Source organism: Pseudorasbora parva, chromosome 1, assembly GCF_024679245.1.
Source record: "Pseudorasbora parva isolate DD20220531a chromosome 1, ASM2467924v1, whole genome shotgun sequence".
NCBI lineage: Eukaryota > Metazoa > Chordata > Actinopteri > Cypriniformes > Gobionidae > Pseudorasbora > Pseudorasbora parva.
In genome coordinates this window covers 41,444,764-41,461,268 of record NC_090172.1, presented here as the reverse complement: position 1 = coordinate 41,461,268, position 16,505 = coordinate 41,444,764, and the positions used below count along the sequence as shown (strand labels likewise).

General features: G+C 38.1%; 1 protein-coding gene across 1 annotated transcript; it reads right to left on the bottom strand.

Moving 5' to 3' along the window:
- Nucleotides 1-1,441: 1,441 nt before the first annotated feature.
- Nucleotides 1,442-14,214, bottom strand: mns1 (meiosis-specific nuclear structural 1). Its single transcript, XM_067440805.1, has 9 exons — nucleotides 13,987-14,214; nucleotides 11,576-11,703; nucleotides 11,383-11,485; nucleotides 11,073-11,302; nucleotides 10,736-10,952; nucleotides 10,538-10,645; nucleotides 2,114-2,371; nucleotides 1,860-1,985; nucleotides 1,442-1,754 (listed from the first exon to the last, which is right to left on the bottom strand). The coding sequence occupies exons 1-9, from the start codon at nucleotides 14,197-14,199 to the stop codon at nucleotides 1,647-1,649; spliced, it is 1,491 nt and encodes a 496-aa protein (XP_067296906.1). The 5' UTR covers nucleotides 14,200-14,214; the 3' UTR covers nucleotides 1,442-1,646.
- Nucleotides 14,215-16,505: the final 2,291 nt, after the last annotated feature.

The following is a 16,505-nucleotide window of genomic DNA, read 5'->3' as shown; positions in this document are numbered from 1 at the left end:
AAAAATGAACAACTAATCATGACAGTAATGCTGCGTTAAAGTATGTGGGATCAATTTATTGACATTTTATGATTAAATCCTACATTTTAGCATGTTTCTAACAGTGACAGCCTTCTTAGACATAATTTAATAAGAGTAGAATCAAGAGAGGCTTGACATTTTCACAACGCAGGTATGGATAACAGCAAACACTTAGATTGAAGAATTTTATGACCATGACAGCAGCCAGACCAATGTAATGGACTAACTGAACAGAATGACTGACTGCTGTTGAGACAGTGACAGACTGGACTGTGCATGAGCAGTCACAGCTGATTACATTCGTGCTTGTATGATATACTGCCGGCCAACCATCATCCAGTTCTTTCTTAGCAAGCAACAAAAACATTTAAGAGGAAAGGAAATGCTTGTTTTCTTTTTAACGATTGAGAAAGGTTAAACAAGTCAACAAACAACATGGACATGAACATGGTTTGTATCACCATGAAACATTTTGCCAAGTGAAATTTACCTTTAAAAGTTCATTCAAGACAGTATACCCAGTATGAACACTTACAGAATGTGATAAATTCATCTTAGACGTTTCAGATTTTCACATCTGTTTAATGGGTAGTATCCTTTGAGGTAAATTTTTCTTCATAAACCAAAATCACCAGCCTTAATGAGTTTGACATTAGATTAACAAACTATACAAAACAAGTTTAATATACTGTATATATTTATTCAAGACAAAGTTCAATGTGTGTCACGCATGAAATTTGTTTCAGTAGTTTGTGGAAGTAGCAGATGCACTTATCAGTTCATAATGCACTGTTAAAGGGTTAGAATCACCCAAAAATGATAATTCTCTCATTATTCACTCACCCTCATGTCGTTCGACACCCATGAGACATCCATCATCTTCGGAACACAAATAAAGAGATTTTTGTTAAAAATCTGATGGCTCAGAAAGGCTTTCATTGACACCAATGTCATTTCCTCTCTCAAGACCCATAAAAGGCACTAAAGATGTTACAAAGCCCATCTCACTAGTGGCTCTACAATCATTTTATGAAGTGACGAGAATAGTTTTTGTGCGAAAACAAAACAAACGTATATATTGATGTGCCGATTTCAAAACAAAGTTTTGAGCGGTTATGAACCAGCGTATTGATTCATGATTTAGATCGATTGTCATACTGCTGAAATCATGTGACATTGGCGATCTGAATCATGAATTGATACGCTGGTTCATAACGTTTGAAACTTTGTTTTGAAATCGGCACATCACTATATAATCGTTATTTAGTTTTGTTTTTTTCTTGCACACAAAAACTATTCTTGTCGCTTCATAAATTTATTGTAGAGCCAATGTGGTGAGATGGACTTTTTAACGATGTCTTTAGTGCCTTTTATGGGTCTTGAGAGAGGAAATAACATTGGTGTCAATGAAGGCCTTTCTGAGCCATCGGATTTCAACAAAAACATCTTCCTTTGTGTTCCGAAGATGAACAAAGGTCTTACAGGTGTCGAACAACATTAGGGTAAGTAATTATTGACAGAATTAAAATTTTTGGGTGAACTAACCCTTTAAGTATACCAGCACTAACAGATTGGAATTCTGAAAGGCGCGCCATGTGGTGATCATGACAGGAATTACCCTACTGCTAATCATCTCCCCAGCCCTCATCTGAGAAAAGATCAACCTGTCGTTGTTTGAAATTGTTCTTGAAATCCTCATCAAAGTGCTCCAGGTCATCTTCTTTGAAAATACCCTAGAAAATAAGGAAAATAAGAAAAAGAGTTGTGATAAATACATCCTCTAAATAATTAATCTAACAAACCACATATGTCTGTGTACTATGGTGTGGTGTTCTCACCTTTGGTAGGTACCCCAGCAGTTTTGTTGCATGCTGTTTTAGGAGCCTCTGTCTCTCCTCTTCGACGATCTTCCGACGCTGAGCCTCTCTTTCCTGCTCCATTGCTCTCTCCTCTTCCTCCCTCTCCTGTTGAATATTTAGATTCATTCATTGCACATTATCAGCAGTTAATAGTATAGTCTAAATCAGAAGGATCTAATGACTGAGCTGCACATTTGCATGTTTTGAGGCTCATTTGTGGGTTTGAGTCTTACCTGTTGAGCCAGATACTGCTGTCTCCTGTCTTCCAGCAGCTTCTCCACAGCTCGTTTGTGTTCCAACTGTTTCATACGACGCTTCTGGGCATTCATCTGCTCAATTCGGTCATCCTCTGCAAACTTGGCCATCATCATCTGTCTGAAGGCCTCCTCTTCCTCTTTCTCGGCTTGTATACGCAACTGCTTGAAAGCCATCATCTCCTGACGTGTCTGCTGCAGCTCCAACCGCTGCCTGATCCTCTTCTCCATCTCTTCCTGTGAGTGACACGATGGTAAAGAGATGGTAAATGTTTTACATTTGTGCTAGTGAACCTCGCAAAAAAACATCAATAAATAATACATTAAAAAGAATTACAAATGATTAAGATTTAATATTAACAGTATATGGTAACAATTTATTTTAGTGTCCTTTTTACGTTACATGCAGTGCATAAGTGGATGAAAGAAACAAACCCTAAATCACCAACCATAATCCTAAGTACATGTAGTTGATTATTATTTCTCAGTACATTAAGGGATTATGACATGAGAAACCAAATTTGCCTTGATCTTTTTACATACAAGAGGTCTTTGTACCAAGTTTCATAGCTTAAAGGGTTAGTTCACCCAAAAATGAAAATTCTGTCATTAATTACTTACCCTCATGTCGTTCGACACCCGTAAGACCTCGGTTCATTTTTGGAACACAAATGAAGATATTGTTTTTTAAATCTGATGGCTCAGAAAGACCTCCAATGGCAGGAATGTAATTTCTTCTCTCCAGAAAAGACCCATAAAAAGGCACTAAAGACGTCGTTACAAAGTCAATCTCACTACAGTGGTTCAACAATAATTGTATGAGACGTCATATTGAAAACAAGCCCCAGTCTCTCCTGTTATGTTGCTTACATATTGTAATGAACTTTGTCTGATTACTTGCTTTATGATGAGAATATTTTTTGTGCACAAAACAACAACAACTAAATAACGACTTATATACAGTGATGACCAATTTCAAAACACTGCTTCCTGAAGCTTTGGAGCATTATGAATCAGCATATTGATTCAGGATTCGGATTGCGTTTCAAAACTGCCAAACTGCTGAAATCAAATGACTTTGGCAATCCAAACCACTGATTTGAGACACTGATTCACAACATTTCGAAGCTTCATGAAGCTTTGTTTTGAAATCGGCCAACACTATACAAGTCGTTATTTGGGTTTTTTTTGCTCTCAAAAACTATTCTTGTCACTTCATAAAATGATTGTAGAGCCGCTGTAGTTAGATGGGCTTTTTTGTAACGACGTCTTTAGTCCTTTTTATGGGTCTTGAGAGAGGAAATGACATGGGTGTCAATGGAGGCCTTTCTGAGCCATTGAATTTCAACAAAAATATCTTCATTTGTGTTCCGAAGATGAACAACGGTCGTATGGGTGTTGAAAGACATGAGGGTAAGTATTTTCTTTTTTTTAGGTGAACTAACTAGCCTGGATGCCAGCCGATCTCAGCCCTGTCCACATCATTTGAGCTCGGGCAGTTAGGTCTGTACTTGATCCATAGAGGAGTAATTATGCCTGAACAGAAACTGTTCGGACCAATGAAATCATCAGGGCGGGCTTTAGACGATGATGGACAGATGATAAACAGTAACTTAATCATCCACGTCATCGAAGGCCCTTGCCTTGGATTGAATTTGTTTAAATCCTAAACGGAGAGCTTGTTTGTATATGCATTCACCTTCACTATTTCTCTCTGAAATGATGATCATGTTGGTAAGTAACTGTGAATCCTTAAATTCTTTTTTTTACAACACTGGCAAAGATCATTTATTCCAGCACTCGTGCAGATAGGGTTGTAAAGTTTTTACAAAAAAAAACCCCTGCCATCTACTATGCGTTATTTTAGCAAGGTTGCCTGCTAAAATTGGCATTCCTGGGTATATCACATAATTAAGGTTGCTTCAATCTGCGGACATAGAAAACAACCCCACGGAAAAAAACGCAGACTTGGCAAAACAGTGCAGTTGAGTTCTGTTGACATTTGACTACATTATGCTTCGCTTTGTTGCTCTGATTGGTTGTAGGTCTATCCAATTGATGTCTTTCCTGGTTCGGTTGAAACACGTCCCATAATTACAGCCCAATGGAGCAGTTTCAGACTCATACTCTGACTAGAATTGAGAATCAGGCTATGAACTAAGGGAGTCTCAAACTCGAGGCCCGCAGGATGATAATTTGTGGCTCCCTACTTTACATCAAAGTTTAGTATGAGTGCGGCCCTTGAGTTGTTCGTAAAATTATCTTTTTGCGGAGTCGTTGCGTGTGCCGCGCATGTGTGTGAGAGAGTTAGCTCGGCCCTCCCTCATGCAGTATAATTGGTTGACACTGTCAGATTGTCAGCAAGGAACAGAGGCTGATGCCTATGATACACGGGGCAACTTTTTGAGCAATGTTGCCGGACAATTTTGCTAAGCGCATGGGCATTTTCCCATTGAGAATGGAAAACACATTTCTTCAATGGGAAAGTGCCGAAGCAACATCTTTCAGCAACATTGCCCGGCAACATTGCTCAAAAAGTTGCCCCGTGTATAAACGGTTTGATCAGACAGTCGAAATGAATGTGGTCTAACAGCGCTCAGATGGCCGATCAACATTCTCTTTTGGCACGAGCAGTTCACACACACACGTGAGCGTGTCAATCTATCGCTTTATACCGTTGCGGAGAGAGACTATTCTTTCCAGTGAAATCACAAAAATAATGCACACATACAAATGCACAAAAAATGCAATGTGTCAACGATCATAATATACAATCTTTGATGAACATTTTAATGAAGAAGAAAACAATATGAGAGCGGATTAGAACTCTTAAAAACATTTGAGACGATTGGAACATTTGAGACGATTGGAACATTTGAGACGATTTACTAAAAGTCTACTATTACGCCCATTTCACACATACTCCGTCTGCAGTGCGTGTGCGGTGCGTGTTGTGTTGCGTATGTGGTACAGGAGCCGCACGCCTTATTGTGCGTTCACATATGCTGCGTTTGCAGTCCGCAACTGATCCGCGGCTGCATACCACAAACACAGCATTTATTCATTATTTTTTATTTAAAATCCAAAAGTTGTTACTGAACATGGCTCGACAGAATTGCAATTCTCTTTGTTTACTCTTTCATAAAAGTCAGGTTAACGTAGCCTACTACATTTAAACAACATTTTATTAAATTCATTAATTCATATTTATATAGCCTAGTACTTTAGATTTAGCTCACACAAGTGGCAAAACATATAAACATAGGTTATAGCCTAAAATCTCAAACATTTTAAATTAGAAATTTACAATAGGCTATTCAAAAACAGCACTATTGTCTTTTCTTTAGTTTTTAAAGCCTTTTAAAAGAAATCCTGCAGGTCATAAAGAACTTTTTTTTTCACCTCCAAGAAAGGGCGAGTGCTATCCATTAAGACACTTTTTTCTACCTAAATGCCAGTAAGGTGTCGTGTCCTTGCTTTAATTGAGAAAAAAGCCACGTGCTGACTTTGAAACAAGAGTATATTTTAAATTATATGCATCTGTGGTGAAATTACTAGATTTTCGCGTCAGTACATGTTTATTTTAATGCGAACAATGTTCTATCACTTTAAAGCAGCAGTGCAGCACAGCAAAAAGACTCGGTACGAAAACAATCGGCGCACTGCTGCAGACGCAACGCTCCTGGAACGGACTGACGGACCGCATCTGCGTTCAGTTTGAAAGCTGTAATCCGTTTACATGGGCACGGAAAATAAATACGCACCGCACACGCACTGCAGATGGAGTATGTGTGAAACGGCGCTAGACCACTGAGGAACTCAAAATAAGAGCAGCGGATGTACACATTTATTCACTCACTCAAAGAATCTCGGGACTTATAATATATTTGAAGCAAATTAATGCAAATATTGTTTGCAAATAGTCCAAAATAGATTATTTCCCAACTAAAATTAGACCTAAAATTTCATTCGACGTTCTGTTTGACCTGGTTTTGGCCTTGCTTTTGAATTAGTCTATTATTTTAAATAAAAATAAAAACATTTTTTATTTCAGTATTACATAATGATTTAATTTCTAGGCTATATTTGAACAAAATAAAACCGAGTAGACAAGAAAATCCTATATGAACCATTCATGTTCAGAAAGGAATGTTCAAATTCAGAGGAACAGTTAAAGAAATATTAAAGGTACCCTAGAATGAAAAATTGAATTAACCTTGCCATAGCGAAATAATAAGAGTTTAGTATGTGGACATCACATACTGTGAGTCTCAAACATCATTGCCTCCTACTTCTTATGTGAATCTCGTGAATCCAAAAAAAGTGCTTCTCAACATAAACCCAACCGTGACGCAAGCGTTGGGGATCATTTATATGCACGCCCCAACATTTGCATCTGTCCAAACATGTTCATTGTCAGGCGGAAATGGAGCGAATCATCGGGACTGCAGGTAAACAAGCTGCTCGCATGGACACACTTCATGTTCCAGGCTGTTTAGGAGACTTGAGGACTTGAATTCTACCCTTCCCACAGATAAAAAAAAATGTCAACAGTCATGGTTGATGTTTATAATCCGATACCACAACAATTTAATTCAAGATCGTTCGTTTGTTTGGCCCATTTGTATACTTTGACAATTTTCAATCTGGTTTTTGTCCGCATCACAGCACAGAGACAGCGCTCATAAAGATTATAAATGATATTCGCTTAAATACTGATAAAGGCAAAACATCAATTGTAGTACAACTGGATCTCAGTGCCGCATTCGACACTGTTGACCACAACATACTTCTAGACAGGCTGGAAAACTGGGTCAGGCTTTCTGGGAAAGTCCTCAAATGGTTCAGGTCATACTTAGAAGGGAGAGGTTATTATGTGAGTATAGGAGACCATAAGTCTGAGTGGACATCCATGACATGCGGAGTCCCACAAGGGTCAATTCTTGCACCACTCCTGTTTAACCTGTATATGCTGCCACTGAGCCAAATAATGAAAAAGAATAATATTGCTTACCACAGCTATGCTGATGACACCCAGCTCTACTTAGCACTGTCACCTAATGACTACAGCCCCATTGACTCCCTGTGCAAATGCATTGATGAAGTTAACAACTGGATGTGCCAAAACTATCTTCAGTTAAACAAAGACAAAACCGAAATCACTACATTTGGAAATAAAGATGAAATTCTCAAGGTGAACGCATATCTTGAGGCTAAAGGCCTGATAACAAAAAATCAAGTCAGGAATCTTGGAGTGATTTTAGAGTCAGACCTGAGCTTCAGTAGTCCTGTCAAAGCAATAACTAAATCAGCATACTATCATCTGAAAAATATTGCAAGAATTAGATGCTTTGTTTCCAGGCAAGACTTAGAGAAACTGGTTCATGCTTTCATCACCAGTAGGGTGGACTATTGTAATGGCCTTCCCAAAAAGACCATTAGACAGCTGCAGCTCATACAGAACGCTGCTGCCAGGATTGTGAGTAGAACCAGAAAATATGACCATATCACACCAGTTCTCAGGTCTTTACACTGGCTTCCAGTTACATCTAGGATCGATTTTAAAATACTACTACTTGTTTATAAATCACTCAATGACCTAGGACCTCAATACATCGCAGATATGCTGATTAAATACAAACCCAAAAGATCACTCAGATCAGCAGGATCAAATCAGTTAGAAATACCAAGAGTTCACTCAAAGCAAGGAGAGTCTGCTTTTAGCTATTATGCCAACCGCAGTTGGAACCAGCTTCCTGAACAGATCAAATATGCTCCAACAGTAGCCACATTCAAATCCAGACTCAAAACACATCTGTTTAAATGTGCATTTAATGAATGAGCACTGTGCCACTGTACGTCTAACTGATTGCGCCCTATCTTATCTCTTTATTCTTTTTATAATTGTTTTAGTTTACCTTTGTTCTTATCTTTGGTTATTGTTATTTTATATGTTCATTTGAGTTAAATATGATGAGTGAAAACTGGGTTTGATGGAAATAGTAAGTTTGACAATAAGGTTTGAGTATGTGTAAATCTGTGGAGGGTATGATGAGTGAGAATGGGTTTAACAAGAAGGTTCCTGAGTAAAAATCAGAGAATAGTGATTAAAATGGATGTTATGAACGTGTTTGAGAAAGAAAGAAAGGAGATGTGTTCTAATAAAGATGGTACATGTATGTAGGCTGTAAACTGAAGAATGTTTTATTTTTATATCAGACCATTATTGTGGATCTGACCATTTTATTTTTATCTAAACATTTTGTATTATTATTATTATTTATTAATTATTATTATCTTTACAACTGTTTTAACTATGCTTGTTTTAAATGTTTTATTCATCCACATGGTATTCTTTTTTCTCATGCATATGTTACCACTATTTTAATTAATTTCTATGTAAAGCACTTTGAATTGCCATTGGGTATGAAATGTGCTATACAAATAAACTTGCCTTGCCTTGCCATTTCAAGCAAGCCTCGCTCAGCGCCTTAAACTGAAGAAAGTGGCAACTATCCTGCAAGCAGTAAGTGGCGATTTTTTTCCACTTATTGACTGTTTAAACAATTTCTGATTAAATTGAAAGTTTCTTAGAGAGACAGCATTGTCTAGATGACGCAAGATGCTAGTACAGTAACAATAGGAAACATCAAGTACCATACCAAACTAAATAGTGTGTCAAATGACAAGTTAATATTATTTTGTATTACAAAATACAACCGTAGATACTTTGCTGAGATCGATACTTCTTGCAAATGTCACCTTTTCCACCATATAAGTTAAAACGATAGTCATTTGACAAGGCAAGTTATTTTGTAAAAATATAAGTTATTTATATTTTTGAGAACTGAAGTATGGTGTTTCCGATGTTTTTGCTTATTGGTATTTCAGATTAGGCTACGTCACAGCCACTGCGTAACGTTAGCCTACATTGTGACTAACTTTATGTAAACATGCAATATCGTTGACAAAAAAAGAAAAGTCTAAAATGTAGGCTGAACAACACACTTTAAGAAGAACATCTCATAGAAGAGTCATGAATATTAATGTTGAGCTCTGCTCTGATTGGCTTATTTCAGCAGTTCAGTAAAGCGGCTCGTGAGTCCTGACAGAACACAGACCGACTGAATGACACTTTTAAGCAAAACATCTCAAATGGAGATTGATAAAATGCAGCCTTACTTGTTTATTGGTGTTTTCAGGTAATCCGTGCGCGCGAGAGAGCCCACATGCATATGGTTGCCAGATTGGACATGTTTAGGTAAAACACCGGATTCATACAGGTTTTTTTCCACAGAAAAGCTCTGTTTGGGGGATTTAATTACTGAAATCTGGCAACCGCATGAACACAAGCTCTTTCTCGCGCGAATGATCTGAAAACACCAATAAACAAGTAAGCTGCATTTTATCAATCTCATTTGAGATGTTTTGCTTAAAAGTGTCATTCAGTCGGTCTGTGTTCTGTCAGGACGGTCAGGACTCACGAGCCGCTTTACTGAACTGCTGAAAAAAGCCAATCAGAGCAGAGCTCAACATTAATATTCATGACTCTTCCAAATAAGGCAAAAACAGAGCATTACATCCTAGGGACAATTTATAGGGTTGTAAATGGACATGTAAAACTGTATCTGGACATTTTTTCCCCTTAAATAAGCCACATACCCTCTATGTAGATATCAGAGAACAATTTAACATTTTGTTTCAAATCATTCTAGGGCACCTTTAATGTTGAAGAACTGTTAATAATAACAATTGAGAAGATTGAATCAGTTGTGCTCTTGTTGAATACTTGATGCGGCCCAGCCTGACCCAGAGTCTACCTCCAGCGGCTCCCATCAAAATTGAGTTTGAGACCCCTGCTTTAAGCCATCCTCCCCATTATAAACAAAGCAGTTATTTATTTAAGCTCCAAATCCGGCTCATTGTGGATCCTATGGGGCAAGGTGACATCACCTAGCACCAGTCGTTTGCATATGACCGCCTCCAGCGCAAGACAACTACGCTTAATTTATTTAAAAATATAATGCAAAAAATCAAAACCTTTTACGATTTGTTAATCTCGAACAGCTGTAAAAGTAAAAAAGTAGTAAAAGTATTCGAGAGGGTTTCACATGTAATAAAAAAAAGACTTTTCATATACAAAAATGTTAGCCAATCACAGCAGTGGGTGTTTCCACTTAAGTCTCACAGCAAACCTTCAAACAGAATGTTAAAGCCATTGGGCTAAAATCAGAATAGAAAATTGCCCTTTATTTCTAATTTATGACATTTTATGATGTAAAAATCTTACTAACAATATACTGTAAATGCACCCCAGGAAACATAAAACCTATGTCCTTTGTCTTCTTTAGAAACTACATAAAAAGCATCTAGTAAGGTGTGATGTAGTAAAACAGTTCTCACAATTTCTTGTTGTCTTGCAGCCTCAGCTTGCTCTTCCAAGTAGAGTTCCTCACGGACACGCTCCATTTTCTCACGCTGTCTTTTTTCCATCTCAATCTGCTCAGAGAGCTAAAACAGAAGGAAAGAAAGAACACATTAGTATTTGAATCTTAATTACTCGCCTGTACTAGAAGGTCCAGAGGGTAAGCTGTCATGTACCATTTTGTGGAGGGTTTCTTTCGCCTGTTCTCGCTCTCTAATTTTGGCCATCCTGTCCTCCTCCTTCTTTTGCTGGTATTGGGCAAACTCAATGATGCGCCTGTTCTCTGCTTCCACCTTTTCTCGCTCCATACGTCTCCACTCTGCTTGCTGCTTTTTAAAATCTTCAATGTATCTCTGAGTGGTAGTCACCTTCTCGAGTCGCAACTGAAGCTCCCTGTAAATTAAGTTTCAAACATCCTAGATCCATCTTACCAACTCATTTAAAACAGATGCTGTGAAATAGTATGTTAGCTCCAGAATTTCAACAAATCTTAAGGAAAAAGAACACACTCACATCTGATCTTCCTCATTGATCTTTCGCACTATTTCGTCCACCATGAGTTTCTCTTTAAGAAACTCGTCATAGGCTTCCAGCCTCTTGCGCTCCTTCTCCTCAAGCTGCCGCTCAAGTTCTTGCTGGTAGCGCACCACCTCCTCAAACTTCTTCTGCTCCTGCATCTCCTTCTCCATCTCTGCACGCTCATGCTCGTCTTTCATCTTACGGGCAACAGCAGCCTCTTGACGCTAGTAATATGTAAATTCACAATAAGCAAACCAACAAAATTGATGACCAAATGCAAGACACCTTTGGAATTCACACTCACTACTGTCTCATATCGCATGGCCTCCTTTTCTGCCATCTGTGCTGCCCGTTCTCTGTTCAGGTAAGCAGACTTGAGCTTTAGCTCTAGCTCTCGAAGCTCAACACTGCCAATAAAACACATACAAACATACATTACAAACCCTTTAAAAATAATATGCGGTGCTATGGAACGCCATTAAACTCTGGTCTGTTACCTGTTCTCTTTAATGTACTGCCTCATCTTCTCATCTCTGAGTTTCTCATTATTAATTCTCGCCAGCTCCTTGGCCATCCTCTCTTCTTGTTCAAGCCGTCTCTCTCTGAACAGTTTGTCCTCTTCTGCCTAAAAACATACATTTTGAGAGTCATTATATATAAAAAAATACTGTGCAAATGTCTTAGGCACGTTAGCATTTTCACCCCAAAAAAATATTTTTAAGCCAGTTATGTTTTGCAGTAGTGCGTCAGTAGGTAATATCAGTTTATTTTTATATTTATATTTTGCCATTAATTGTAATAATCCATTCCAGTGAGATTTTTGTATGCAGAAGGAGTCAGACAACAGCTCTTTGATCCACAAGGAGATCTAATCTCACCATCATCGAGTCCGTCTGTGACTACATGAAGAAACTGAAAAAACTGAGACAAAATCCACAAAAACTGCAACATCTCCAAGACGCTTGAAGAAACCCTCCTGCAAAGCTACAGTGCTATGAACAGTTTTAGACAGTTGTGTAAAAATGCTGTTAAGTAAGAATGCTTTCAAAAATAATGTCATAAATAGATTTCGTTTATCAATTAAATCCTAATAACTAAATCAAATCAGTGTTTGGCGTGACCACCCTTTGTGTTTTAAACAGCTTTTGTCCTGGTACACTTGCTCATAGTTTTTCAGGGAGCTTTGCAGGAGGGTTTATTCATTAGTCTTGGAGATGTTGTCGCAGTTCTTGTGGATTTCGTCTCAGGTTTTTCAGTTTCTTCATGTAATCACAGACACACTTGAAGATGGTGAGATTAGATCTCTATGTGGATCAAACTCCTTTTGCACACAAAAATCTTATTACAATTATTGGCAAAATAAATGTTTGAAAATGTAAACTGATATTACCTACTTACATACTATTACAAAATATATAAATAACTGGCTTTTTTTGGTGGGGTGATTTTGGCACGGGATTACTATCAAGGGACCTCTGTGATTTAGAAATTACTTCACACATTTTTCCATTATAGATATAGCAGTATAAAATCATAAACAGTCATATGTATCGATATCTTTTTGATTATTTTATCGTAGGCTAATACAAATAATTTTGTTCAGTTAGAGAACAGATGCTAAAATTTTAATCTGAACTGAGCACAGACCAGCGGCAGGAGTCAGATTTCATCCATCGCGAGTAAGAAACAGACAATATATGGCAGAAGATTCAGCTTCAAAGCTAAATGTAAAAGCGCCCATTTAAGCGAGCTTGTCATTGTACTGTTCTGTTGTTATGTTTCTCATTAAGAATAGTATTGATATTAATATTAAACACACCATTCAAGCAATTTGCTCTCACACTGGTACTCATTCTAAAGTGAAAGTATAATCAGTGCAAAAACGAAACAAAAACCTTGCAAAAATTATATACGATCTGCCTAATCCTGGCCAAATCACAGAGATGCCGATTCGCCCGGGGCTACTATTATCTATGTTCTGAGAAATATGGTAGGTAATTTGCAGAGGAATTTTTACTTTACTAATTACAGACATGGCCAATTCGCACAGGATTAAGATTACAGACATTCTCTGCAATTATTACAAATCACCAGAGGTCCCCAGATAATTAGCCTGGATTAAATGTCATATATGAATTATGCAGACTATGTGATAGCATTTTCAGGATAAAACCAACCACATAGCTCTAGTCTCTGTGAATACAAACTATAGTAAATTTAGTCATATTAGCCATACTAGAAAGCTCATTTAGAAAGGAAATTTGCACACATTAACAAAATATGCTAATATGTGCTATCCTTGTTCTGGGTGTGAAGTTAGAGCACAAAGTGTTGGAATTCACCCATCCTTTAAGTTCAGAAACAACTTTTCCGCAAATCCAGATGTGCTGACCCTTGTTGGTGAAGCAGTCATGCATACAATTATTTGCACAAATATATAACTGTTTACCGACATTTTTCAGCACATTTCCTTCAAAAATGAAATACAATCAGAGTGTACTCAGATGCTATGCTAAAAGGGCAGAGCAACAGTCATATCATGGGTAGGGTTTCCACTACAGTGCATTATAAGAGATTGATGGGGATTGCAAAAAAAAGTAACTTATTGTTTGAATTGTTTTACCGGCTGGTTGTTTAATTACACACTGTGGACACACATTTGTTAAATATGAGAAATGTGTTGATTCAAAATGTGATGCAAGTGATGTTTAAAATTAGTAATATTTTTTAAATGTATGTTTTTTTTTTATATTAATGTTGTAGCCTTTGCACGTCACATGAAGACTGGCAGTGCCATAGCATAACGTTAGAGCACAGCTGAGCTAATGGAGATCCAAGCAAGCAACACCGAGTCGAGACCAAAACTTTTTTAGCTTAAAGATGGCTAGTAGTATTTTATAAAACCAACCTTGAGAAGTGATTCCTCGATTTGCTTGCCATACTCTTCATCTTGCATTTTGCGCAGGAAGCGCTTTCTCTCGACTCTCTCTTCGCACTGGAGGTTGGCTTGCAGCTGCCGCTCTTTGGCGATGCGTTTGGTTTGATCTTCACGCATTTCCTCCTGTTTGCGGTAATCAAGGGTGATCTTTTGATGGTGGTTGTTAGAGATGTTGCGCCTCATGAAAGACTGCAAAGACACGGTCACTGAAGTTATGAGTTCTACAATACAACTTCGCTGTCATCTTGATTCGCGCATCGTCTGTAAGTTACTAGCGAATCGTTTGTTAAAACAGACTGGTCATGGCTTTTTTACTGTTAAAATATGCGTCATATTTACCATTCCTCAGGTGTGCTCGACAGCTCCGTCGACTTTGCGATATAAATGCTTTTGTTTCTATCCAAACAAAGTGGAAAAGGCCACGCTCATTTGTTTATGAGTCGTTGTCCTAGAAACGCCGGGCTTTCTGACCTGTTAATAAAGACGAATTTTATTGGCCAGCGCAACTCTTGCAGAGTCAATAAAGTGCAACAGGCTCCGGAAGTAACAACAACTGACGACAGACCAATAGCGACAGACCTACCAGTTATTAAGTTGGCTTGGGTGAGTGAAATCCTAATAAACTTTTATTATCATTTTTCTGACTCAAATTTGTGACTTAACTCCTCCTAGACTAGAGCTTTAACTCCACACACTCCAAAATGATTGTGTCTTTGTGTGTGTGTGTTTGTTTTTGTGAAATATCAGACAAATGTGTATAATGACATGGGTATGACAGTTATTACAAGGAGAGGGTGATATATGAGGACATTATGTCCCCACTTTTTTTAAAAAAAGGCTTATAAATCATATAGGATGAGTTTTTTGAGAAAGTAAAAATGCTGAATATTTCCTCTGTGTGTGTGTGTGTGTGTGTGTGTGTGTGTGTGTGTGTGTGTGTGTGTGTGTGTGTGTGTGTGATGTGCAGGTTTAGGGGCAGGGGCAGTGTAGGGGGATAGAAAATACAGTTTGTACAGTATAACCATTACGCTTATGGAATGTCTCCACATTTCAAAAAAACGTGTGAGTGTCTGTCTGTCTGTCTGTCTGTCTGTCTGCCTGCCTGCCTGCCTGCCTATCTATCTATCTATCTATCTATCTATCTATCTATCTATCTATCTATCTATCTATCTATCTATCTATCTATCTATCTATCTATCTATCTATCTATCTATCTATCTATCTATCTATCTATCTATCTATCTATCTATCTATCTATCCAATGTAATAAACAAGGACACACACACACACACACACACACACACACACACACACACACACACACACACACACACACACACACACACACACACACACACACACACACAATAATTAGTTTAGTAATATACAGTGAATTTATTTGCATTTGAATCAGCATTATTATTCCTTAAAAATAAATAATATCTTACCATAGTGTATTAACATCACATGACACCTTACCACAGGGCCGTGACAGGGGGGTAGCCCGGTGGCTAGAGCCACTGCCCCTCTGCCCTCATTGGCTAATGTGCCCCTTGCCCCCTTCCCTTCCTCACCCCCCGAATATTCCCATAAAGGCGCTCTGTCCTGCTAAAAATCCAATAATTCCGCTAATCCGTTCCGTGTTAGCACTAAAGCCTAACAATTATATTTACAATATGATTGTAAATGGTTTGATATTCATTCTCTATATTAAGATGACTCAACCCCCTTATAGTGCCCCCTTTTTTGGTTTGGGCCACTGCCCCTCAAAATTTCTTTGCACGTCCCTACCTTACCGCATGTTGAATGAGAGATTCATACAGATTTTGATATATTTGATGTAGCTATTCTAAAACACACTCATGATAGCTGTAATATGTCTGGTAGAATGCCGGCTCGGAAGTTGAAGTGTGCGCCGCTTATGAACACAGGGTCCAGAAGAGTGTTTTTTTCTGTTGTCCTGGTGCTGATTAGCTGTGCATCCTTTATCTTGAAACAAACTGTTAATAGGTTTGTTGCAATGACTAAACTGATCTTCATTGAAATCACCACACACAATAAGAGGCTTGAAATCTATGATCTCCAGAGAGGTCAAGTTAATTCTGGTTAGTTCAGGTTAATTCTGCTAAATTATAATTAGGTGGTCTGTAGATTACTGCAAGAAGTGATTGTTTGGGGGCTTCTATCTTCAAAACCAAGTCAGTTACCAAGTCAGTAACATTCTGTATATACATCAGAGCACAAGCTTGAAAACTGTTCTTCACGTAAATGGCCACTCCACCACCATTCTTGTTTGCCAAATGTACATAGTTTGTGTAGGATGCATGCCTGTTGCGTTTGTATGGTGTATCCATCCAGATGTAGATATGCAAGAACAGCTGAGTCTGACAGGTGGGTTTCAGTGAGGCACAAAACATCAGCCAAGAGAAGCTCATGGTGGCATTTTAAATCTTGTGACACTCCAGTCCCTCTGTGTTATGATGAATGAT